This window comes from Theropithecus gelada, chromosome 20 (assembly GCF_003255815.1).
Source record: "Theropithecus gelada isolate Dixy chromosome 20, Tgel_1.0, whole genome shotgun sequence".
In the NCBI taxonomy this organism is placed as follows: domain Eukaryota; kingdom Metazoa; phylum Chordata; class Mammalia; order Primates; family Cercopithecidae; genus Theropithecus; species Theropithecus gelada.
The window spans coordinates 62,842,879-62,870,246 of record NC_037688.1 but is presented as its reverse complement, the minus strand read 5'-3'; the positions used below and the strand labels follow the sequence as shown (position 1 = coordinate 62,870,246).

Sequence of the window (27,368 nt, the reverse complement as noted above, 5' to 3'; positions counted from 1 at the left end):
TCAGAGTTTGTGTCGTTAGCCCATGTCACTGCTCCAAACAATGAGCACAGGAGGCCAAACCCCTACCTTCAGGTAGCTTACATTCTAGAGTACCACAGCCCATAAGATGCTTCCCAAATGCACGTGTATTTGGTGCATTCAAATCTCATCTTCTCTTTTGGCAGACAGTTGCAAAGGCTCAGCATGCCATATGCTTATTTGGATGGTTATTGCTTTCAGTTTTTTGTCATTAATTAATCAATGTATTTATTTTTGAGACAGAGTTTCACTCTTGTCGCCCAGGCTGGAGTGCAATGGTGCAATCTCGGCTCATTGCAACCTCCGCCTCCTGGGTTCAAGTGATTGTCCTGTCTCAGCCTCCCAAGAAGCTAGGATTACAGGCGCCTGCCACCACGCCTGGCTAATTTTTGTATTTTTAGTAGAGACAGAGTTTCACCATGTTGGCCAGGTTGGTCTTGAACTCCTGACCTCAGGTGATCTGCCCACCTCGGCCTCCCAAAGTACTGGGGTTACAGGTGTGAGCCACTGTGTCATTTATTTATTTATTTTTTCCAATTAGGACAAAGCAACTTTCTTTGTTAACTGAACTTGAAAACCTTTCCCCTCCTCTGAGAAACGCAGGGCTAATGAAACATCTCAAAGCATTCAACTTCATTTCCTCTTACCCGGCATTCTGCTTCTATTGGTTTGACGAATGGGGAGCCACACATGGTCTGGGTCTTTATCACGTGATCATCGAGTAGCATTTGAATGTCATCAATTGCACACAAGATGCTTGTATCCTGTAAACAAAGCCGCCCCACCTTGTCAAAATTGTGAAACCTCCCCATTTTTTTTTTCCTTTTTAAAAAATATATTTATTAGAGACAGGGTCTCTTCACCCAGACCTGAGTGCAATGGCTCGATCCTAGCTCACTGCAGCCTCAAACTCCTGGGCTTAAGGGATCATCCTGCCTCAGCCTCCCAAGTAGGTAGGACTACAGGCATATGCCACCATGCCTGGATTTTTTTTTTTTTTTTTAAGACAGAGTTTCACTCCTATTGCCTGGGCTGGAGGGCAGCAGTGGAATCTCAGCTCAGTGCAACGCCCACCTCCTGGGTTCAAGTGATTCTCCTGCCTCAGCCTCCCGAATAGCTGGGATTATAGGCAAATGCCACCACACTCAGTTAATCTTGTGTTTTTAGTAGAGACAGGGTTTCACTATGTTGGCCAGGCTGGTCTCAAACTCCTGACCTCAGGTGATCTACCCGCCTCGGCCTCCCAAAGTGCTGGGATTACAGGCATGAGCCACCGTGCCCAGCTTGGATTTTTTTTTTAAGAGATGGGGTCTCACTGTTGCCCAGGCTGGTCTCGAACTCCTGGCCTCAAGTGATCCTCTTGCCTCAGCCTCCCAAAGTGTTAGGATTACAGGCTTGAGCCACTGCATCCAGCCACCTCCCCATTTTTCATGCTGATCCCTTAGGACCTCACAGCTCAGAACTCCACTCTCATGGGGTAGGAATCTATGTCTTGCAGGGGATAGGACTTCTACTTTCTTCCTTGAAAATGTTATTAAAGATATTTAGGCTGGACAAGGTGGCTCATGCCCGTAATCTCAGCCTCCTTGGGAGGCTGAGGTAGGAGGACTGCTTGAGCCCAGGAATTCAAGACCAGCCTGGGCAACATAGCAAAACTCCATCTCTAAAAAATTTTTTTAAAAGACATTTATTGTCCACCTCCTTTGCAGAAGTCAAATACAGTCTAATCCAAGACTCACAGATAGAATTTGCTGGGGAGGAAGATTTCTGCCCCTTTCCCTGTGTTCCTGCTTCTCCACTTGCTTTCCTGGCTCTCCTTTCCCTCCGGTAGGAAGATCAGCTGCTAATCTGACTAGTTAGGCCTAGACCTGCGGTTTCCACCCTGTGAACTGAAGTGCCCTGGGGCACCGCAGCCAACTCAAAGTAAATGATTGTGGTTATTTAAAAATAAAATACAACCATTATTTTTTCTTTTATTGTAGGTGTATTTTTTTCAAACAGTGGCTAAGTTGTTAGAGCATAAATCCTTATTAAATTGTTTGGACCTAATTACTGCATAAACAAAGCTATTAGGTATTTCTTTTGGCCTAAGGGCACTGTGAAAAAAGTAGTTAGACACAAAGGCATTGTGAACCAAGAAAGTTTGGGGACCTCTGTTTCATTTATTTATTTATTTATTTATTTATTTATTTATTTTTGAGACAGTCTTGCTCTGTCGCCTAGGCTGGAGTGCAGTAGCATGATCTCAGTTTACTGCAACCTCCGCCTCCCGGATTCAATTGATTCTCCTGCCTCAGCTTCCCGAGTAGCTGGGATTTCAGGCAAGCACCACCACGCTGGGCTAATTTTTGTACTTTTAGCAGAGATGGGGTTTCACCACCTTGGCAAGGTTAGTCTCAAATTCCTGACCTCAAGTGATCTGCCTGCCTCAGCCTCCCAAAATGCTGGGATTACAAGCATGATAGGCGTGAGCCACCATGCCTGGCTTGTTTTATACATTTATTGGGTCTTTTTTGAGACAGGGTCTCCGTCACCCAGGCTGGAGTGTAATGTGTAATGCTGCAATCATAGCTTACTGCAGCCTCAAATTCCTGGGCTCAAGCAATCTCCCTGCCTCAGCTTCTCAAATAGCTTCCCAAGTAGCTGGCGCACATCACCATACTCAGCTAATTTTTTTTTTTTTTGTAGAGATCAGGTGTTGCTATGTTACCCAGGCTGTTCTCGAGCTCCTGGGCTCAAGTGATCCTCTCACTTGTACCTCCCAAAGTCCTGGGATTGTAGGTGTGAGCTACCAAGCCTGACCAAGTGGTCCTGTTTTACTAGTAGGTAAAGTCTAAGGTGTGCCTTAAAGGCCAGGCCCTGTGGTTGGCACTTTTTCTCCTGGGCCATTGTGGCAAGCAAGCTGACAAGGGTCTGACCCCTGGGGCAGGTTTGGTCTTTCTCGCTCTGTTCTCACTTCTTTCAAGTCTAATCTAGGAGGCTAAATTGGGCCTGGCATGTATTCTCTTATCTATGTTTTACCAGTAGCTCAGCACTGGGAGGTGTGCTGGGCTATTAATAAAGTGGTTTCTTGATCCCCATTTAGCTACTGATCCTTGCCTATAGTTACTTTAGGCAAAAACTCTGCAGACTGGCCAGGTATAAGTGAACTGTTCCCCAGGTTCCTAGCTTACACTCCTCTTGTCACCCCAACAGCCTCTACAGCAGTGTCTAATCCAAGCTGATCATGTAGGCACGCTTCTAGACCCATGGTGGCTGGGTCACCCTTGCTGGGAGAGGCTCAGTAATGAGGCCCTGTACCCTCAGCTCTCTTCCCTCTCATTGGATCATGTATAGTTCTGTTGGGGCTCAGAACACCACAATACCCCGAAGCATTGCACCTTGATTTGCTGAGTATTTTGCACTGAAGGACACTGGAAGGCCTTGGAAGCAAGATCTTTCTGTTCATCTTTTTCTTCCTTTCTCCTGCTCCTTTATCTTTCCCCGAAGGCAGTCCATAGAAACTAAACTCCTCTTTCCCAAGCAAGCCATAAAACCCAGAAATATTACTCTGACCAAGGCGGCAGGCCATAAGGAAATTCTCTGAGCAACCTCGTCCCATAGTGGGTCACAAGACCCTTGTTCCTGAGGGGTCTTGCCCTATGCCTGGGAGGAAGGACTGCTACACAGAAAGACCAAGAAGAATCTGAACAGGCAGGTCTCGCTAGGCTTCCACCCAGTCTAGACCATTATACCACACTCTTTTGTTCAATTTCATTTCCATACAGCTGTCCATTCTTCATCAAACCTAAGCCCAAAGATACAGTTTTCCTTGAGTCTTCAGTTTTGAGGGTTCCAATGTCATGTAAAACTTTGAATAAATAAAATTTTAATGCTTTTCTCTTGTTAATCTGTCTTTATATTTATAGGAGTATTGGCCATGAATGACCTTCATGCTAGGTGAAGAAAGGGATCACACCTTTTTACCCCTACAGCTCTTCCTTGAGTGAAATCAAGGCACTCCAACCATTTAAGCTGAATAGGGAAAGAAGTCACAAGTAGATAACATGCAGCCTGGGGGAGGAGGGAGGCTTGGGAGCCTTTGGTTTTCAATCCACATTGCACATGAGAAAAACCAGGGGTGCCTTAAAAATACGGATGCCCAGGCATTCTGGGAGGAGAGGAGCCAGGAAGAATCCATTGGGAGATTTTAAAGCATCCCAGATGATTCTACAATGCAGGTTTGGAAGTGCTGCTTTAAGAATCAATGGTTGGGCCTGATGTGGTGACTCACGCCTGTAATCCCAGCACTTTGGGAGGCTGAGGCGGGTGGATCACTTGAGGTCAGGAGTTCAAGACCAGCCTGGCCAACATGGTGAAACCCCATCTCTACTGAAAATGCAGAAATTAGCTGGGTGTGGTGGCAGGCACCTATAATCCCAGCTACTCAGGAGGCTGACGTATGAGAATCGCTTGAGCCCGGGAGGCAGAGGTTGCAGCGAGCTGAGATCACATAGTTGCACTCCAGCTTGGGTGACAGAGCAAGACTCCATCTCAAAAAAAAAAAAAAAAAAGAAAGAAAAAAAGAACCAGTGGTCTGCAGGATGTGTGTATCAACCTATTGCCTCCATGATTTACAGCTCCCCCAGAGCTGCAGTTCTCATCCCTACCTCACACTCTATCCCCAAAGCAAGCCAGACCCTAAAGACAGCTGAGCAAACGCTTCAGGTGTATGCACCTTCGCATGCACTGTACAAACTCCTGTTTTCTACAAGTGCAAGTGAAAAGAAAGAAACCTACACCCTTACTATTCAAAATTGATCAATATGATCTGGGAGCTTGTTAGAGCTGCAGAATCTTAGGTCCCATCCCGGACCTGCTGAATCAGAACTGGCATTTCACCGGCATTTCAACAAAATCTCCGGTGATTCCTGCAAGCATCAACATCTGAGAAACACTAGTCATTGCCTGCCGCTGTGCTTCTGAGGGGACTGGGAAGCTTTGGAATCATGTACAAGCCTGCACCTTCACTGGGAGGTGCTGATTTAGGAGGCTTGCTTGGTTCCTTTGCACTGAGAAAACTTCTTGCTCTGAATCAAAAGGCCTTTCTGATTTGAAGAATGCATATCTTTGGTGGTGCTGAGAGGAAAGATGAATAACACAGAAAGGCAGACAGGAGGAAACAATCAAGACGTGAGCGATTATTCCTCTGTGAGTTCTGTCGCCGTTCTGAATGAATTGTTTCTGTAATCTACTGCATAATAAATGGGGCTGCTTTCAAGGAGGGGGCTGCAGTTGGGAGTGAGACTCACAGTGTCTCTGTATTTCACGAAGCTGAATGTCACATTAACCCAGTCTAACTTCATTTTATCCAAGTTTTTCTCCAGAGAGTATTCCTTGCTGGCGGCTGCACCAATGGGCTCCAATCTAAAGAGAGAACACAGCAACAGCAACATCAACAAGAGGCAGAGAAGACACATCAAAGGAGAAACTTCAGGCCAGGCGTGGTGGCTCATGCCTGTAGTCCCAGCACTTTGAGAGGCCAAGGAGGGAGGATTACTTTAGGTCAGGAGTTCGAGACTAGTCTGGGCAACATAACAAAACCCCATCTCCACTAAAAACACAAAAATTAGCCAGGTGTGGTATGTGCCTGTAGTCCCAGCTACTCAGGAGGCTGAGGTGGGAGGATCACCTGAGCCTGGGAGGTAGAGGTTGCAGTGAGCCGAGATTGTGATTGCACCACTGCACTCCACTCTGGAAAACAGAGTAAAACTCTGTCTCAAAAAAAAAAAAAAAAAAAAAGAGGAGGAATTTCAGCTCAGTCTTAGGAGAATCTCCAAAAGCCCTTAATTTGACCAAAAGGTTTACTATCCTGCTCTAAGATCTGCCAGCTACCACCAGTGTTTTCTCACCCTTGAGAAAGGGTTTCTCACCCTTGGCACCATTGACTTTTTTGGGCCATGTTATGGGTTAAATATTGTCTCCCCGAAAATTCATATATTGAAATTCTAACCCCTAATATCTCGGAATGTAACTCTATTTGGAGAAAGGATCTTTAAAGAGATAATTAAATTAAAATAAGTCATGAGAGTGGGCCCTAATCCACTATAATTCGTGGCCTTATAAGAAGAGATTAGGACCCAGACACACAGAGGGAAGACCATGACAATTCATAGGGGAAGACAGCCATCTGCAAGCCAAGGAGAGAGGCCTCAGAAGGAACCAACTCTGTCTACATCTTGGCCTTGGACTTTAAGCCTCCAGAATTATGAGACAATAAATGTTTGTGGTGTAAGCCACTCAGTCTGTGGTATGTTGTAAGAGCAGCCTGTTCAACAAAAATAACAGCAGGTCATTATTCTGAACTGAGCTCCTGCACTAGACCCCAGCAGACCAGACAAAACCAAAATGGAGTCACTCACGCTAAATGGCATGTAATCAAACTGAATCTTTAAGGAAGGAGATAGATCCCAGAACAGGACAGTTTTTCCTGAAAACAGGAGATTCCAGTCTACCTGAGTCAGAGAATAAGGAAGTTCCCTCTGCTTGAACCCTTATAAAAAAATAACCTGACGTAAATTAATCTTTTTTTTTTTTTCGTATTGTTCTGTTTCCTTATAAAACTTACCATTGTGCTACTGCCCAGTGGGAACTCTCATTCTGTTTTGGAAAACAGAGGCTGCCCTGATTCATGAATCTTGATTAAAAGCCAATTAGACTATAACTAAATTTATTGCTTTATCTTTTGAAGAGCCCTGGCAAACTAACATAGGCTGAATAATTGTCATGGGGAGCTGTACCATACCTTCTAGAGTGTTTAGCAGCATCCCCGGTCTCTACCCACTAGACGCCAGCAGCAGACTCCCCAGCCCTGTCCCCATCTTTTGCCAGTTGTGACAACCAAAAATGTCTCTAGATATTTCCAAGCGTCCCTTAGGGGTGGGAAATGGCCCCCAGTTGAGAACCACTGTTGTAAGGTCACTAAAATAAGACCTCTTCTTTCCATCTTTGTTTATGCCTAATTTGCCCATATTCTGATTTCTTTTTTTTTTTTTTTTTTTCCCCAGACGGAGTCTCATTGCGATGCCCAGGCTGGTGTGCAGTGGTGCGATCTTGGCTCACTGCAACCTCTGCCTCCCGGATTCAAGCGATTCTCCTGCCTCAGCCTCTCGAGCAGCTGGGATTACAGGTGCCCCCTACCATACCTGGCTAATTTTTGTATTTTTAGTAGAGACGGGGTTTCACCACATTGGCCAGGCTGGTCTTGAACTCCTAACCGCAAGCGATCCGCCCGCCTCGGCCTCCCAAAGTGCTGTTATTACAGGCGTGAGCCACCGTGCCTGGCCAGTATTCTGATTTCTTATTCAGATTTTGAACCTCTGTTAATTTATTTGATGGGTCTTGTTCCACTTCCCATCCCTTCCCCTTTCAAAAACACCTACTGTTTTCCTGATACTGGGTCCACCCATCCATGGCCTCTCTGTTCTACAGAAAGGGGCATAGAGGGAGAGAGAGAAGGGGCAAACAAATTCCTTTCTTCTTGTGTCCACATGGAGATCTGGGTCCTAAAACCCAGGTGTGGCAAAGAATTGGAAAGCCAAGTTCTTGGAAGTGGAAAAAGGGACCGTTCTCTCTGCCTCAGCCCTGTCTTTCATTGTATCCTTCAGTGTAGAAGAGACCATCTGATATTTACTCATAGGCCAGGAAACCAACACTCAGAGGAAGCAAGTGACGTCTCCAAAATCACACAGCCAGGGAGTCCTGGAACTGGGTATTGACACCAATTCCTCCTAATTGGACTCCTACCCTAATGTTTCTTCTTCCACCCTTATAATGTGCCTTCTCCCTTCTCTTTCTTAGAAAGAGCAATAGAACTAGGCCAGGCATGGTGGCTCACTCCTCTAATCCCAGCACTATGGGAAGCCAAGGCGGGTGAATCACCTGAGGTCAGGAGTTTGAGACCAGCCTGACCAACATGGTGAAACCCCGTCTGTACTAAAAATACAAAATTAGCCTGGTGTGGTGGCACATGCCTGCAATCCCAGCTACTTGGGAGGCTGAGGCAGGAAAATTGCTTGAACCTGGGAGGCAAAGGTTGCATTGAGCCAAGATCATGCCATTGCACTCCAGCCTGGGCAACAAGAGTAAAATTCCATCTAAAAAAAAAAAAAAAAAGAGTAACAGAACTAACAGAACTGTTCACATGTGTTCAATTAAATAGGACCAATTAAATAGAGCTGAGAACCCTCATTTAGCCTCGAGAAGGGAGGAAGATTAGGGGCAGAAAATTACAAACAAGGACTGATCAGGACCTCAGCAGTGGGGTCATTGACTTAAATATGGCCTATGAGAGGCGACCAAAATGAGTGTGTATATTGGGAATAATTAATAAAGGCAGGTGCCAGCCCAGATAAGTATGAGACAAGCAGTCACAAGGCCCAGCCTCCAGTGCTCACTGGCTCTGCGGCTGTGGCCAAGTCTCTCAACAGGCCTCAGGTCCCCATATGCCCGTATCACAGGCTTTTGGGTTCAATTAAATAAGACCAAATGCTGGCACCAGGCCTCATGAATTACCCTAGGTTATGACTTAGAATGCAAATGATTGCACAGATGAGGGATTAATCAGTTTGGGAATTCATGAAATATATCAAGAGTTGACCTCACCCAAAATGTGCTGGAGAAGCTCATTAACTATAAGCTGTGATAAAGCTGCATTAACTGTGGTGTGGGTGGAATACATGCAATATCACACCTCCCTAAATGGTGGTGGCTGAGTCTCCAGACATGGAATCAGTTCAGGTGACATGCCTTTTCTCCTAATCCTAACTCTAATCACCTAGCTGCTTCCCATGTTACAAATGGAACCACAGAAATAAACAAAGCCAAGGTGCTTCCACTTCTGAATTGGTCACAGTTGAACATGTGTGCATGGAAAGTATAAGAAGAGCTGTATGTTTTTTTGCTCACTCGCTGTCTCCGGAGAGGGGTTTACTTTTTTGGTGGTAAAGGGTCATGATTAAGGCCCGCCTGGTAATGGAAGCCTGCTGATGTTCAAATCTTGAATCTTTCCTAAGTGAAATGTTCGTTCTTTCAGTTACTAGCTGTGATCAACAGCTAATAATCTGAAGTCTATTTCCTCATCTGTAAAATGAGAATAATATTAGGACTGTAGGACCTAGGACACTAGGTTTTTGTGATGGATAAATGTGTTAAGGTCGGGCGTGGTGGCTCATGCCTGTAATCCCAGCACTTTGGCAGGCCAAGGCAGATGGATCACCTGAGATCAGGAGTTCAAGACCAGCCTGGCCAACATGATGAAACCCCATCTCTACAAAAATGCAAAAAGTAGCCAGGCATGATGGCAGGTGCCTGTAATCCCAGCCACTTGGGAGGTTGAGGCAGAAGAATTGCTTGAATCCAGGCGGCGGAGGTTGCAGTGAGCTGAGATTGCACCATTACGCTCCAGCCTGGGAGACAGAGTGACACTCTGTCTCAAAAGATAAAAAATAAATAAATAAATAAATAAATAAAAAGGGTTAAGGTATACAAAATGCTGAGTGCAGCATAAGTGTTGAATAGCTAGTGTCTCTTGGAAAGATCTTACTTGGGGAAAGTGAGGCCCTTTGGCCAAAAAAACCTAAGGATTTTTATCCTAAGCCTGATAAAAACGTATGCTTCTCTAGGCCTGCTCCTTAATAAGGAAGATAGCGGTGGTACTGGAGAGGCATCAAAGTATTTAGGTGACAGAGAGATTCAAGAGCTGGGAAGTGCCTTAAATTAGACCTGCTCTGGTGCAGTATGAGTGGGGAATTCTCAGCCTTTCATGTATCAGAATCACCTGGAGCAGTGCTGTCCATTAGAAATATAAAGTGAGCCACATATATAATTTTAAAGTTTCTCGCCTGTAATCACAGCACTTTGGGAGGCTGAGGTGGGCAGATCACCTGCGGTCAGGAGTTCAAGACCAGCCTGGCCAACATGGGAAACCCAATCTCTACCAAAAATACAAAAATTAACCAGGCGTGGTGGTGGGAGGGAGCCTGTAATCCCAGCTACTTGGGAGGCTGAGGCAGGAGAATCGCTTGAACATGGGAAGCGGAGGTTGCAGTGAGCTGAGATCACGCCATTGCACTCTGGCCTGGGTGACAGAGTGAGACTCCGTCTCCAAAATAAAATAAAATAAAGTTTCTAGTAGCCACATTTAAAAAATATTAAAAGATATAGGTGAAATTCGTTCCAATAATGTATTTGACTCAATATATCCAAAATATTATCATTTCAATATTAATCGACATTAAAAATTGTTAGGTATTTTGCATTCCTTTTTCTTGTAGTATGTCTTCGAAATCGAGCCTGTATTTTATACTTACAGCACATCTAATTCAGACTAGCTGCACTGTAGGGGCTCAGTGGCCACACATGGCCAGTGGATGCTGCTTTGGACAGTGCTGACCTGGAGGATTTGTTAAAGTGCAGATTGCAGGGCCCATCCACAGAATTTGATTATGTGGGTTGGGTGGGCCCTGAAAATGTACCTTCTAGCTAGTTCCTAGCTGATGCTGATGTAGCGGGTCTGGGTGCCACACCTGCCTAACAGGGTCTCCAGTCCAGGCAATGTAACATCTCCCCACCCATCACGCTGAAGGAGGTGTGGAAAAGCAAGCAGGGTCCTGAGAAGCTCTGTTCTAGACATAGCATTCAAATAGCAAAATTCTCACACACACAAACTCCAGGGGAATTCGGAGAAGGGAAGAAAGCAAGAGAAGAGACCTTTTTTTTTTTTTTTTGAGTTAAGATAGAGTCTCAATCTGTCGACCAGGCTGGAGTGCAATGGCACTATCTTGGCTCACTGCAACCTCTGCCTCCTGGGTCCAAGCCATCCTCTGGCCTTAGCTTCCTGAGTAGCTGGGACTACAGGTGTGTGCCACCGTGCCTGGCTAACTTTTGTATTTTTAGTAGAAATGGGTGTTTCACCATGTTGGCCAGGCTGGTCTTGAACAACTGACCTCAACTGATCTGCCTGCCTTGGCCCCCCAGAGTGCTGAAATTACAGGCATGAGCCACGATGCCCAGGCGAGAACAGACTTTTTCTTGGACCAGGTTTCATACAGTCTTAAAGCTCAGAGAGTGTTGTTGCTTTGTTTGTTTAAAGAAGAGGAAACTGAGGTACAGAAAGGTTGAATGGTTTTGCCCCCAATCACTGAGAGCTGGGCTTGAAGCTCAGGTTCAAAAAACATTAAAAAAAAAATTCCCTTTGAAATAAAATCCATGACTCAATTTTCTAGTCATAACCCATCAGCAGTTCTGCAGCTAAAAACAGAAGCTTCACCAATATGAGTTGGGAGTTGGAGGTAATTAAGTAGCCTTAAGCCACCCTACGCCACAAGGAAAAGAATAAAATAAACAGCCCTATATGGGGCCAATCGGATCACTGTGGGAACTTACAGATCCTTTGACCAAAACCCTTCCTGAAGGAGGGGATAAGCCCTTACTTTTCAACGAATTTGCCGAATCCAAATTCGAGCATATTTGAGAGGCAGGTCGTTTCGGTGGGCTTTATCTCATAGCCGACAATCTCACTGATCTGCAAAGAAAAGAGGAAAGCAAGTGTTTATTGTTCAAGGCAGTGCCGTCCGTAGAACCTTCTGTGATGATGGAGATGTTTTTTTTCTGCACTGCTCAGCACAATAGCCACAAGCGGCAGGTGGCTGTTGAGCACCGGAGATGTGGCTAGTGTGACTGAGGAACTTATTTTTAAATTCAATTAAAAAATATTTTTGAGACAGAGTCTCACCCTGTCTCCCAAGCTGGAGTGCAATAGTGCCATCATAGCTCACTGCTGCTTTGACCTCCCAGGCCCAAGCAATCCTCCCATCTCAGCCTCCCCAGTAGCTGGGGCCACAGGCACACATCGCCATGCCTGGCTAATTTTTAAATTTATCGTAGAGATAGGGTCTTGCCGTGTTGCTCAGAGTGGTCTCAAACTCCTGGCCTCAAGCGATCCTCCCACCTCAGCCTCCGAAAGTAGTCGTATTACAGGAGTGAGCCACCACACCCAGCTGATTTTAATTAGACAGGGTCTTGCCCTGTTGCGCAGGCTGAAATGCAGTGGTGTGATCATGACTCCCTGCAGCCTTGATCTCCCAGGCTCAAGTGGTCCTCCTGCCTCGACCTCCTGAGCAGCTGGGACCACCAGCATACAGCACCATGCCTGGCTAATTTTTTTCTTTTTTAAAATTTTTTTGTAGAGATGGGGTCTCACTATGTTTTCCAGGCTGGTCTTGAACTCCTGGCCTCAAGCTATCCTCCCACCTTGATCTCCCAAAATGCTGGGATTACCGGTGTGAGCTATCATGCCCAGACCCTTTTACCTTTTAAAATGTGACTACTAGAAACTTTAAAATTATTGGCTGGGTGCGGTAGCTCACTCCTGTAATCCCAGCACTTTGGGAGGCTGAGGCGGGCGGATCACATGAGATCAGGAGTTCAAGACCAGCCTGTCAAACATTGTGAAACTCTGTCTCTTCTAAAAATACAAAAATTAGCCAGGCATGGTGGCGGGTGCCTGCAATCCTAGCTACTTGGGAGGCTGAGGCAAAAGAACAGCTTGAACCTGGGAGGCAGAGGCAGGAATCAGCCAAGATTGCACCACTGCACTCCAGCCTGGGCAACAGAGTGAGACTCCATCTCAAAAAAAAAAAAAAAAAAACTACACAAATGGCTCACGTTATATTTCTACTACTCACAGAGGGCCAGTTTTGGCATCTATCAGTGCAGTTTCTCCCTAAGATCAAATGTTACCTTGTTCCATCTTGTTTTTTTTTTTTTTAAACAGTTAAATTTTTATTATTTTTAAAATTTTTCTTTTTCCATGCTTTTTTATTTTTTTGAGACAAAGTCTTGCTCTGTTGCCCAGGTTGGAGTGCAATGGCGCAATCTCGGCTCACTGCAATCTCCGTCTCCTGGGTCCAATGACTTTCCTGCCTCAGCCTCCCAAGTAGCTGGGATTACAGGCACGCGCCACCACACCTGGCTAATTTTTGAATTTTTAGTAGAAATGGGGTTTCACTATGTTGGCCAGACTGGTCTCAAACTCCTGACGTCAGGTGATGTGTCTGCCTCAGCCTCCCAAACCGTTGGGATTACAGGCCTGAGCCACCGTGCCTGGCCAGACCAGGAGACTTTTTTAGACAGACAAAGCACAAAAGCAAGGAACCCAGAAGTAGTTACCGTTGAAATAACGGTCTTGGAAGACCAACAGTGTTATAGGCACATGATGAAAAAATAACCAAAATAACACTAATTGCAAACAGGACATCAGAAATGTACCTTAGTGTGGTGATCCAAAAAGCCTTTTAGATTTGTGGCTTCCATTTTGCTTTAAACCGCAGTAGCGACCCCTTTGCTGTTATCTATAAAGTCTGTGCCCCAAACATAAGGCTCTAACTTTTTCTGCCTATGTTCTGTAAATGACCAGAACTCCCAGCCTGGCTTCAGAAGACCCAGCTTCTAGACTTGAGTGCTACGAGTGGTTCATCCTTCAGATCCCCCTGCCAGAGCCGGCATCCATGGCAGTGGATCCTCTGAGTTAGGCATCAGGGCAGAGAATGACATCCCCAGGCGTGGGGCTCTCCCCGGGGTGGCCTGTGGTATGACCTATATACACTGAAGGGAGGAATGGGCTCTGCATAGGGGCAGCCCGGAGAGTATCTGGGGGCCTTTGTCCTTTCTGAACTTGCCTCTTAACTGCTCAGCCCACTGGGCTTCCATTTAGGTGCTCACTCCTTGGGAGCCACTGTCCTGGGGCTGAGCTCCCTGGTCCCTCTCACTGTGGTTTACTGCCCCCTACTGCCTGCTCCCTTCCTCTGACCGGAACTTTTTTGCCTTCTTGACTTCCAGGCTGAGTCAAACAGCGTAGAAAAATTCCAATCCCCTTCCCCACCACCAACTAGCCATCTGACAACTCATCTCTCCAACTCTCAGTTTTCCTATCCGTGAAATGGAGATGATCATAATCTCCACTTCAAAGGCCGGTTTTAAGGATGAAATGTGAGAATCCAAATAAAGTATGCAACACTGAACCCAGCACCATGGCTGGTACTCAGTACATTTTCAATATTATCATTATTATTATTTTATTATCATTGTAAGAAATATTTTTCCAATCATTTAAGTGGCCCATAAATGAGAATTATGAATGTCTAGGAATGGTTAGAATGTCTTTATTTATTTATTTATTTATTGAGACAGGGTCTTGCTCTGTCACTCAGGCGGGACTGCAGTGGCGCAATCACAGCTCACTGCAGACTCAACCTCCCAGGCTCAAGTGATCCTCCCACCTTAGCCTCCTTAGTAGCTGGGACTACAGGCATGCTGCCACCATGCTTGGCTAATTTTTTTGTATTTCTTGATGGGGGTTTTGCAGTGTTGCCCGGGCTGGTTCTCAGACTCCTGGGCTCAAGCGACCCACTTGCCTCGGCCTCTCAAAGTCCTGGGATTACAGGTGTGAGCCACCGCACCTGGCTGGAATTTTTTAAATTTAAATTTAATTTTAAATTAATTAATTTTTTAAATAGACGGGGTCACACTACATTGCCCAGGTTGGCCTCAAGCTCCTGGCCTCAAGTGATCCTCCTGCCTCGGCCTCCTAAAGTGCTGAGATTAGTGGCATGATAAGCTACCACGCTTGGCCTGGGTGGGATTTTTTGAGTGCCCACGTACGAGAATAGCATCATAGAGGAAGCACCAGGCGGAGCAGATGGCTTTCCCAGCCCTGTGGCATGTTCTCCAAACGCCATCGACAAAGACACTCTTGATAGTGCCATCTCATAGAGAAACCTGGCACTACCAGAGGCTACTGCCCCACCTAAGCTCCCTACCCCCCCTTACCCCCCGATGCAGGTCAAAGTCCTAGTTAGGCTGGGTCCGTAGGGAAAGGCACCCCATGATCACCAACTGACAGCAACTCCCACTCTGCAGATCCCTCTGCTGGGGCGTTTTGAAACCAGAAGTCATGACCAGGCACCGTGGCTCACGCCTGTAATCCCAGCACTTTAGGAGGCCAAGGCAGGAGTATCACTTGAGGCCAGGAGTTCGAGACCAGCCTGGGCAACATAGTGAGACCCTCCCCCATCTCTATTTTAAAAATTAATTAATTAAAATTACAATTAAAAAATATCCCAGCCAGGCACAGTGGCTCATCCCTATAATCCCAGCACTTTGGGAGGTTGAGGCGGGTGGATCACCTGAGGTCAGGAGTTCAAGACCAGCCTGGCCAACATGGTGAAATCCCATCTCTAGTAAAAATACAGAAATTAGCAGGGCGTGGTGGCACGTGCCTGCAGTCCCAGCTACTCAGGAGACGGAGGCAGGAGAATTGCTTGAATGCAGTGAGCTGATATCACGTCACTGCACTCCAGCCTGGGGGACACAGTGAGATTCCATCTCAAAAAAAAAAAAAAAAGAAAGAAAAAACCGAAGTCTACTCAGACAGCCTGTCCCTTCTCTGTACAGCACTCCACCCTTTGCTTAGGTCTCAAGTCTCAAGACTTTTTGGGCAACTGAAAGTAGCTCCTCCCTACAAAAAAAACCCTGACTCTCTCATGTATTAAGAGAGCCTTCCTCTATCTTCCTAGGGAGAGCAAAGTGCTCCTTGTCACTGTGTTGTCACTGGGTCCTTTCAGAGAGAATTTCCTCAGTCTTATATGTGTTTTTTTTTCCCCCCCCGTTTCCCAGGCTGGAGTGCAGTGACATGATCACAGCTCAATGCAGTCTTGACATCCCTGGCCCAAGCAATCTTCTCACCTCAGCTTCCCAAGTAGCTGGGACCACAAATGTACACCACCATGCTTAGCTAATTAATTAATTAATTAGGGAGAGATGGGGGTCTCACTGTGTTGCCCAGGCTGGGCTCAAACTATCCTCCTGCCTCAGCTTCTCAAAGTGTTGGGACTGTGGTCTTGAGCCACCATGCCTGGTCTTGAATGTGGTTCTGAGAGGGGGAATTATAGGCCAAGTCAGAGAAGAATCTGCCCAGAGAAAGCCATTTTCACTTCCAATTCCACACAGAGTGACTCTGGTAGAGGATGTTTCAAGGCCATTGCTAGCCCTTGGATGTGATGATTATTTTAGAAACACAGTGAGTTTTCTTTTTTCTGCTTAGTGTTCACACCACACTTATCACCCTCACACTTGGTTCCTTATAAAAATCCCAGCTATTTTTAAGGAGAAATTTATTATTCTAATTTGTAGCCCCAAAGGGCTAAGAGAAGAGTGCAAAATTATTTCTGAACCTGTTTGACAATGAAATGCCACACCAAAGTCATCCTAAGTGGGAATCATCTGGTATTATCAGCAACCCCCAGGGAGGGATGTGACTTTCTTTTTTGCACATCCTAGGTCAAGGAGCAAATCAAGATCCTCTCACTATATTGAACATCCTTGTTGCACTTTGGAGGCTCTTGGCCTCCAAAAGCCCATCTGCTTAGGAAGCAGGAAGGAGACCCTTTGTGACCATTGGCTGGAACAACACTCAGTGAACCATGAGCAATGGGGGTTCCAAGGAAAGGGCCAACCTGTTCAGGGGGCGGGGAGTTCATTCTCTTCCTTCAGAAGCCTTGCCATTCTCATTTGCTATCCCTTTGCCCTTAAGTAGATTATTCTTTTGGAAAGGAGAAGCTTGACCTAGTAATATTTCCTGCCTTCCCAAGGACAGCCAGGGCCAGGCCTGGGTTGGGCTGCTTGGGGGCGGGCAGTGATTGATAGAAACCTGCTGCCAGTGCCGGTCTTTCATTCCTGGGTTGCAGGAAATACTGAGGATGGGAATGTACTGCTTGAACTTATCGATCTTGATCTTCAAATTCTCTGCTAAGCGCTTGGGTGCAGGCACATCAGATAAGGTCTTGATCAGTTTATACGTTGTCCTCCACATATTCCCTATCTCCTCTGCAATTTGCTCAGCATTCAGTAAGAAGAGGGGTCCTGAAAGAGAAGAGTGAGGGAAGGGTCAGACCATCATGTGGATGTTAGTCATGCATACCTTTAATTCCCTGAACTTAGAGCTGTGCCTCCTGTCGTTTAGAGACTGGAACATATATAGGCTTTGAGGATCTGAAACCTGCACTTAGCCAGTGGAACCTTTGGTATGATATAGGACTTTTCTAAGCCTCAACAGTAACTCCTGTGACACACGGGTAATAATGGATACCCTGGAGGGTGACTGTGGAAATTCAGTGAGATAATGTATAGTGGCTAACATAATGCCTGGCACGTAATGGATACACAATTAGCATATCAATAGTTTTTTGTTTTGTTTTGTTTTGTTTTCGGCCAGTTGCAGTGGCTTACACTTGTAATCCCAGCATTTGGGGAGGCCAAGGTGGGAGGACTGCTTGAGCCTAGGAGTTTGAGACCAGGCTGGGCAACATAGTAAGACCCTGTCTCTACAAAAATAAGAAGAAAAATAAAAAAGAAAAAAAAATTGTTATTATCGCTTTTAGAAGCTGTTATAATAGTAATAAAAAGTGCTTCACAAAAGTCGTGAAATATTAAACATTGGGGAAAGGTGAATGGAGATATGAGAGGTCTCTGTTTTGTTCCAGCAATTTTTATGTAAGTTTGAAATTATTTTAAAAACAGGGCAGGGCACAGTAGCTCACGTCTATAACCCCAGTACTTTGGGAGGCTGAGGCAGGCAGATTGCTTGAGGTCAGGAGTTCAAGATCAGCCTGGGCAACATGGTTAAACCTCATTTCTACTGAAAATGCAAAAAATTAGCCAGGCGTGGTGGCACGCTCTGTAGTCCCACCTATTTGGAAGGCTGGGGTGGAAGGATCACGTGAGCCCAGGAGGTGGAGGTTGCAGTGAGCCAGGATAGTGCCACTGCCCTCCAGCCTCAACAGAGTGAGACTCTGTCAAAAAATATATATATTTTAAAAACAAAGAGTAACACCTCATTGTTTAAACTTGCTCCAAAACACTAATTTCCTTCCCCTTCCTTTATTTTGCTAAGAACCTTTAGCATTTGGGTTTCATACCTGGCCAAGACCTTTCCATGCTACTGCCCCTGCTTGGATATTTCAAATTGGTATTAACTCTTGCTATGTGATGTTGCTAACTTACTCAAAGACACTTTTCTTTCAGGAGTGCTGAAACTAAATATAACTTCATTAATTTCACATGCTTCATCAACCCAACATTTTTGTTAAGTAATCAAAAATTTAAATTTAAAAAAAAAAAGTATCTTTCATGCACCAGGAAATATTGTAGGTGCCGGGCTAGAATAGAAAGGCACCTACGCGACAAGTGAGTAGCCTCTACTTGGGAGGGTTTGGCTGAATTATCACAGTGACTTTCCCAGTAGGACGAATAAATTAGGTAAGGCTAACACTTCATTGTTCCCACTCTATAGTTGTAAGAGTGAAGCACAAACAGAGTGACTTGCCTGGGTTATTTGCAATCACTCAGGCAAAAAGGAGTAGTAGAATTTCTGTTAGAAGAAATTTCCCTCTGGTTATGATTATCTAGAGACAGCCTGAACTGACAAATCTATATCTACAACAAGAGAGAAGAATATAAAACAATCCAGGGATTTTAGACACTGCTATTTGAAGAGCAGTTATGGATCCCTTTATCCACATGCCTTGGTAGCTTCTCACCTCATAGCTTATGGCAAGGCTATATTCTGAAATTCTAACTCTGATCTTAAAGGATGAGACAGCAGGTGGAAATTTTTGTAGCCCTGTGGATACAGTCAACTCAGTCAAGATTCAAATATGGAGGTTGCAGAAAATATTAATAACTTCTAGGGTCCTATCCAGTCCGGACATTCCAGAGTTCTAAGAAACATTGCTCAAGTCATTCTTCAAGGTTCATGAATGATCTTCAGCCCCATGAATGTAAACAGATAACTTTTAGGCAAAGAAGCAATGTGAGGCCACGCAACTAACCACTTCTGCCTATTCTAACTCCCACTAAATGATCAAAGGCAGATAATAAAGGAAAAACATGTGTCTCTACTGGAAACTAAAGAAGGTGCCATCCAAATGTGAGCTACAGGGAGAGATTTCTGTAGGATATTCACAGTAGTTTTCCAAGTTTAGCAGGCATCAGAACTGCCAGGAGGGCTTGTTAAAACACAGATTTCTGGGCCCCATTCCCAGAGTTTCTGAGTCAGGTCTGGAGCGAGGCCTCAAGATTTTGCATTTTTAACACATTCTCAGTTAATGAGAATGCTGCTTTGTCCTGGAACCATACTTTGAAAGCCACTGCAGGGGAAAAGTGGAAGCGACACTCACTAGGAATCCCATTGCAGAACTTGCTGCTTATCCATGGAGAGGGATATGTCTAGCAAAGTAACAGCCCTGCCAAAGCTGACTTTTAACAAAGGCAACTTGATCCCTTGATAAAATATTCCATTCAATAACAGCAGAGTACACATTCTTTTTTACTGCAAATGAACACTTACCAAGGTGAATCTTATTCTGAGTCATAAAACAAACCTCAATAAATTGAAAAGAAGCAAATTCATGCAAAGTGCCTTTTATGACCATAATGGAATTAAATTAGAAATAACAATAAAAATATAACAAGAAAATTTCCAGTGACTAGAACATTAAACAACACACTTATAAATAATCCATGGGTCCTAGAGGAGTCTCAAAGGAATTATAAAGTACTTTAAATTGAACAAAATTTGTGAGGTACAACTATAAAGGAGAAATTTGTAGCATTAAAAAAGGAGAATGTTCTAAAATAAATCATCCCAGTTTCTACCGTAAGTAACTAGAAAAAGAAGAGCAAGATAAACCAAAGCTAGCAGAAGGAAGGAAATGATAAAAATAAGAACAGAAATCCGTTGAAAACAAAAATAATAAAAAAGATTATTGAAACTAAAAGCTGTTTCCTTGGAAAAATAAAATTGATAGGCCTAAAAAAAGACGAACTTCTAGCAAGACTGGTAAAGAAAAAAGAAAGAAGATGCAAATTACCAATATCAAAAATAAAAGATGGGATATCACTACTGACCCCTCAGACATTAGGGTAATAAGGGAATGCTATAAACAACTCAATGTATATAAATTAGACCACTTTTTTTTTAAATGAAGCCATTCCTCAAAAAATACAAACTTCCAAAAACTTACTCAAGATAAACTAGAATACCTGAATAGTTTTATGACTATTGAAAAAATTGAATTTATAGATTAAAATTTTCCAAAATATAAAAACTTCAGAATCAGATGGTTTCACTGGAAAATTCTGCCAAACATTAAAAGAAAAAAAAACACACAAACAAGAAAAGCTGTATAATCTCATCTAAAAAATAGAAGAGGAGAATACATTTCCTAACTTATTTTAACAGGTCCACAATACCCTGATATAAAAACCACACAGATATATTACAAACAAAACAAAACAAAAACCAAAACCCTACAGACCAGTATATCTCATAGACACTAAAATTCTCAACAAAATATTAGGCATGGAAACTGAATCCAGCAACACATGAAATGAATAATACACCATGTCCAAGTAGGGTGTATCATTGGAGTGTAAGGCTAGTTTAATATTTGAAAATCAAACAATGTAATATACAGTATTAACAGTCTCAAAATTTTCTGTAATTTGCAACAACATGGACGGAACTGGAGGACATTATGTTAAGCGAAATAAGCCAGGCACAGAAAGCCAAATACTGTGTGATCTCACTATTTGTGGAATTCAAAAATGTCAATTTCATAGAAACAGAGCCTAGAAAGGCAGTTACCAGAGGCTTGGAGGATGGGGAGAGATAGGGAAGGAAAGGAAAGATGTTGATCAAGGGTACAAAGTTTCAGTTACACTGGAGAAATAAATTTTAGTGATCTATTGTAGTGCATGGTGACTGCAGTTAATAATTATTGTATATTTCAGTTGGGTGAGGTGGCTCACGCCTGTAATCCTAGCACTTTGGGAGGCAGAGGCAGGTGGATTGCTTGAGCTCAGGAGTTCAAGACTGGCCTGGGCAACATGGCAAAATCCTGTCTCTACCAAAAATACAAAAAATTAGCCAGGTGTGGTGGTGAGCATCTGTAGTCCCAGCTACTCAGGAGGTTGAGGTGGGAGGATCACTTGAGCCTAGGAGGCAGAGATTGCAGTAAGCCAAGGTTACATCACTGTGCTCCAGCCTGGGTGGCAGAGCAAGACCCCATCTCAAATAACAGTAATAATAATAATAATAATAATGTCTTGTATATTTCAAAGTTCTAAAAGAATAGATTTTAAATATTATCACCAGAAAAAAAAATGATAAATTGGTGAGGTCATGGATATGTTAATTAGCTTGATTTAATCTTTCTATGATGTATACATAGATCAGAATATCACATTGAACTCCATAAATACACATAACTACTTGTCAACTAAAAATAAATAAATAAAAATTAGAAAAAAAAGAAAGAGAAAGAAAATCCATCAGAATCAACAAAACAAACTCCTGGAACTAATAAGTGATTGCAGCAGGAGCACAGGATACAATATTAACATTAAAAAAAATAAAACAATAAAACAATAAAAAAATAAAAAATTAAAATATTAACATTAATATTAATACAATATTAACCAAAAAAAAGCACAGGATACAACATTAACATTAACATTTCCAAGATAGCATCAATGAACAGTGGAATTTGAAAGTAAAAGCATAGCCCAGGCGCAGTGGCTCATGCCTGTAATCCCAGCACTTCGGGAGGCCGAGGCAGGTGGATCACGAGGTCAGGAGTTGGAGACCAGCCTGACCTAACATGATGAAACCCTGTCTCTATCAAAATTACAAAAATTAGCCAGGTGTGGTGGCATGTGCCTGTAATCCCAGCTACTCAGGAGGCTAAGGCAGAAGAATCACTTGAACCCAGTAGGCAGAGGTTGCAGTGAGCCGAGATCACGTGATTACACTTCAGCCTGGGCAACAGAATGAGACTCCGTCTCAAAAAAGAAAAACAAAAGAAATTAAAAGCATAATACTATTTACATTGGCACCCTAAAAAGTAAATTTGTACTTGGGCACAAATCTACCAAAATATTTGCAAGATCTATATGAGGAAAACTACAAAAAACTCTGATGAAGTAAATCAAAGAAGATGTAAATAATAGAGAGATATTCCATAATCATGGATAGGAAGACTCAGTATTGTTAAGATGCCAGTTCTTCCCAACTTGATCTATAGATTCAACATAATCCCAGTAAAAATCCCAGCAAGTTATTTTGTGGATATTGACAAACCGCTTCTAAAATTTATACAGAGAAGGAAAAGATCCAGAATAGCCTACACAATATTGAAGCAGAAGAATAAAGTCAGAAGATTGATACTACCCAGCCTCAAGAGTGACTATAAAACTACAGTAATCAAGAAAGTGTGGTATTGGCAAAAGAAAGTTACATAGATCAATGGAACAGAATACATAACCCACCCAGAAATAGAACCACACAAATATAGTCAACTGGTCTTCGATAAAAGAGCAAAGGCAATATAATAGAGAAAAGATAGCCTTTTCAACAAATAATGATGAAAAAATTGGACATCCATATACACACACACAAAAAAGAATCTAGACACAGATCTTATACGCTTCACAAAAATTAACTCAAAATGGATCACAGACTTAAATTTAAAATGGAAAACTATAAAATTCCTAGAAGATAACACAGGAAAAAATCTGGATGACCTTGGATTTGAGAATGATTTTTTAGTTACAACACAAAAGGCACAACACATGGGGAAAAATGATAAACTAGGAATGAAAAGATTCTCCCCTGTAAAAGACACTGTCAAGAGAATAAAAAAGCCAGTCTGGAAGAAAATATTTGCCCAAAAAAAAAAAAAAATATGTTAAAGGACTATTATCTAAATATGCAAGGAATTTTTAAAAATTCAAAAATAAGAAAACAAAAACTTGAGACTTAAAAATAGGCAAAAGCTCTGAACAAATGCCTAACCTAAGAAGATATACAGGAGGCAAATAAGTGTATGAAAAGATGTTCAATATCATTGCCATTAAGGGACTAGAAATTAAAACACAATGAGTGGTTGGGTGTGGTGGCTCATACCTGTAATCCCAACACTTTGGGAGGCCAGGATGGGAGGACTGCTTGAGCCCAGTAATCTGAGGCCAGCTGGGGCAACACAGTGAGACCCTCATCTCAATTTAAAAACAATAACAACAACAGCCAACAATGAGATACCACTACACACCTATTAAAATGGTCAAAACTCAAAACACAGACAACACTAAATGCTGGCATGGATGTGGAGCAACAGGAATTCTCATTTATACTGGTGGAAATGCAAAATGGTAGAGCAACTTTGAAAGACAGTTTGGCAGTTTCTTACAAAACTACACATGTTCTTACCATATAATCCAGCAATTGTGCTTCATAGTATTTACCTCAAAAAGTGAAATTCAAAAACATACATCATTTACAAGTATTATTCCAAAAAAGGAAATACTTATGTATAAATTTAACAAAACACGCACAGGATCTGTATGCTGAAACCTGCAAAACACTGATAAAAAGAAGTAAAAGGAGACCTGATTGAAGAGATACAAAGTGTCCATTGATTGGAAGACTCAATGTAATAAAATGTGAATTCTTTCCGAATTGATCTATAGATTTAAAACATTTCCAACAAAATCCCAGCAGGATTTTTTGGTATGCACAAACAAACTGATTCTCAAATGTATGTGGAAAAATAAAGGGATGAAAACAGTGAAAATAAAATTTGAAAAAGAAGAATTAAGTTAGAAGAATCACACTGTGATTTTAAGACTTTCTATAAAAATACAGTTGTCAAGTTGATGTGGTATCAGTGAAAGGCTTGACATATAGATTGATAGAACAGAGTAGAGTCAAGAAATCAACCCACAAAGATATGGACAATTGATTTTTGACAAAGATACAATTCAGTGGACAAAACAAATTAATTTTTTCCAACTACTGGAACCATTGGACATTTATATATAAGACAATGAACTTGAACTAAGCCTCATATTTAAAAAAATTAACTCAAAATGGACCATACGTCTAAATGTAAAACCTAAAACCATAATAATTCTAGAATAAAATACAGGAGAATATCTTCATGACCAGGGTTAGGCTAAGAGTCCTTAGAGATGATACCGAGAGCACAATCCATAAAAGAAAGATTGATATGTTGGACGTCATCAAAATTAAAACCTTTTTCTCTGTGAAAGACACTATAAAGAGAATTAAAAAACAAGCCACAGACTTGGAGAAAATATTTGTAAATCACATATCACACAAAGGGCTTGTATCCAAAATATGTAAAGACCCCACAAAACTCAACAGTAAGAAATCAAACAACCAATTAAACAAATGGGTAAAAGACTTGAACAGACACTTCACCAAAGAGGATATACAAATGACAGGTATGCACATAAAGAAACGTTCAAGATCATTAGGCATTGGGGAAATGCAAATTAAAATCATAATGAGACACCACAACTACTTATGAGAATGGCTAAAATAAAAAAAACAGGCCAAGCACAGTGGTTCACACCTGTAATCCCAGCACTTTGGGAGGCTGAGGCAGGTGGATCACCTGAGGTCAGGAGTTTGAGACCAGCCTGGCCAACATGGTGAAACCCCAGCTCTACTAAAAATGCAAAAATTAGCCAGGTGTGGTGGCATGCTCCTGTAATCCCAGCTAAATGGGAGGCTGAGGTGGGAGAACTGCTTGAACCCAGGAGGTAGAGGCTGCAGTGAGCCGAGATCACACCACCGTACTCCAGCCTGGGTGACAAAGTGAGACCCCCGTCTCAAAAAAAAAAAAAAAATACGGACAATACCCAGTGGCTGGTTGATAATGGTTTGGCTGTGTCCCCATTCAAATATCATCTTGAATTACAGTTCCCATAATCCCCACATGTCATAGGAGGGATCTGGTGGGAGGTAACTGAATCATGGGGTTGCGTTTTCCCATGCTGTTCTCATGATAGTGAATAAGTCTCACGAGAACTGATGGTTTTATAAAGTGCAGTTCCCCTGCACATGCTCTCTTGCCTGCTGCCATGTAAGATGTGCCTTTGCTACTCCTTCACCTTCCACCATGATTGTGAGGCCTCCCCATCCATCCATATGGAACTGTGAGTTCATTAAACCTCTTTTTCTTTATAAATTACCCAGTCTCAGGTATTTCTTCATAGCAGTATGAAAATGGACTAATACACTGGTGAAGAGGTGGAACAACTGGAATTATCACACGTTGGTGAGGGATGCACAATGGCACAGCCACTGTGGAAAACAAAAGTTGGGCATTTTCTTATAAAGTTATACATAGACTTTAAATATAATTCAGCAATCCACTCCTGGGCATTTACCCTAGAGAAATAAAAGCTTATATTGACACGAAAACGTTGACATAAATATTTACAGCATCTCTATTTATAATAGTCTGAGAATGAAAACAGTGGGTAAATGGTTAAGCTGGTGTATCCATAGAATGGGATACTACTCGCAATAAAAGGAAATGACCTACTGCTACATCCAACAACTTGGATGAATCTTAAAGGCAGTATGCTGAGTGAGGGAAGCAGTCTTGAAAGATTGCATACTGTATCATTCCATTTATAGGAGGAGCCTCAAAAGGACAAAACTATAGGAACAATGAAGAGATCAATAGTTGCCAGGGGTTACAACTCTGGGGAGGATTTGACTACAAGGAGACAGTCCAAAGAAATTTATTGAGTTGATGAAATTGCTTTGTTTTCTGATTATAGTAGTGTTTATATGAATGTAAACATCTGTTAAAATTCATAGAAATGTATGCCAAAAATGTCCATTTTAATGGATATAAATTTAAAAATAAAATGTAAAATATTTTTAAAATACAGTACCTATTTCTAATAAAAACACTTGGTAATTTACAAATTTTTTTTTTTTTTTTTGAGACAGGGTCTCGCTCTGTCTCCCAGGTTGGAGTGCGGTAGTGCCATCACAACTGACTGCAGCCTCAACCTCCCAGGTTCAAGCGATCCTCCTGCCTCAGCCTCCTGAGTAGCTGGGACTACAGGTACACACCACCATGCCCAGCTAACTTTTTCATTTTGTTTTTAGTAGGAATAAGGTCTTGCTATGTTGCCCAGGCTGGTCTTAAACTCCTGAGCTCAAGTAATCCTTCCACCTTGGCCTCCCAAAGTGCTGGCATTACAGGCATGAGCCACCATGACCGGCCTTGTTGTGTTTACAAATACTGAAGTACTAGAAATTTGCTAAAGGCTCAAACCTAAGGGTCTCTGATTTTTTATTTTTTTGAGACAAGGTTTTGCTCTGACACCCAAGCTGGGGTGTAGTAAGCAGATCATAGCTTACTGCAGCCTTGATCTCCTGGGCTCAAGCGTTCCTCCCATCTCAGCTTCTTGAGTAGTTGAGACTACACATGCACCACCACACTTGGCTAATTTTTTATTTTTTGTAGAGACAGGGTTCTCACTATGTTACTGAGGCTGGTCTCGAACTCCTGGGCTCATGCAATCCTCCTGCATCAGCCTCCCAAAGTGCTGGGACTACAGGTGTGAGTCACTACACCCAGACAAGGATCTCTGATTTTGTCCTCTGTTCTTAAACACCCGCCATAGGTGATATCATTCATGGCTTTGATTGTAATCTACACATCAATAATTCCCCAACATAAATCCCACCTTCCAAATCTCTCTCCTAAAATCCACCCTGATATACTCAATTGCTAGTTAATATTCCCATTTGATTGTTTCCAGATGCCTCAAACTCAATGTATTCAAGTTGATGGGTTGTTTTTTTGTTTGTTTGTTTTGTTTTGTTTTGTTTTTTCCCCAACAAATCTGTCTCTTCTCTTGTTCAGTGATGGTAATACCTACCAAATTGCCTGAGTCAGTCATCTGGAAGTTGGTTCTTTGCTGTTATTATCCTCACTCATCCCTGAAGTAAGAGAACCAAGTCTTGGAGAAGCTAAGTAACTTTTCCCAAAGGTCAGCTAGTAAGTTCTTTAAGCATTAAAATTCTTACCTTTGAGGCAATAAAATTCTTACCTTTGAGAGGATAGTAACTCTCTTCCTCCCTGCCCCTTAACCCATATCGGATCAATCATTAAGTCCTGTTGATTCCAACTCCTCAATACCTTTCTGGACCCCAGATCGTAGAGTAAAAGGGTAGTTTACAGATGTCTATGGCACGCTGGCCTTTCCTGAAGCAGCACCATCGTGAAACTGCCATCTGTTCTCCCACCATCTGCAACTCTAAATCGTGACTCTGGGTGGCTGCCTATTGTGTTTTACCCTGGAAATAGATCTGGCTCTTTCTCCACCTTCCATTTTTATTATCACATCAGATACTTTTGACT

General features: G+C 42.7%; 1 protein-coding gene across 1 annotated transcript in view; it reads right to left on the bottom strand.

The window, feature by feature from the left end:
- Positions 1–27,368, bottom strand: part of DNAH3 (dynein axonemal heavy chain 3) — a 205,329-nt gene that overhangs the window by 127,422 nt on the left and 50,539 nt on the right. Inside the window, exons 19-22 of the mRNA XM_025369846.1 lie at positions 16,766–16,977; positions 11,490–11,581; positions 5,310–5,424; positions 666–782 (exon numbers count right to left, since the gene is read on the bottom strand). Coding sequence (XP_025225631.1) covers positions 666–782; positions 5,310–5,424; positions 11,490–11,581; positions 16,766–16,977 — 536 coding nt within the window. The remainder of the gene's footprint in view (positions 1–665; positions 783–5,309; positions 5,425–11,489; positions 11,582–16,765; positions 16,978–27,368) is intronic.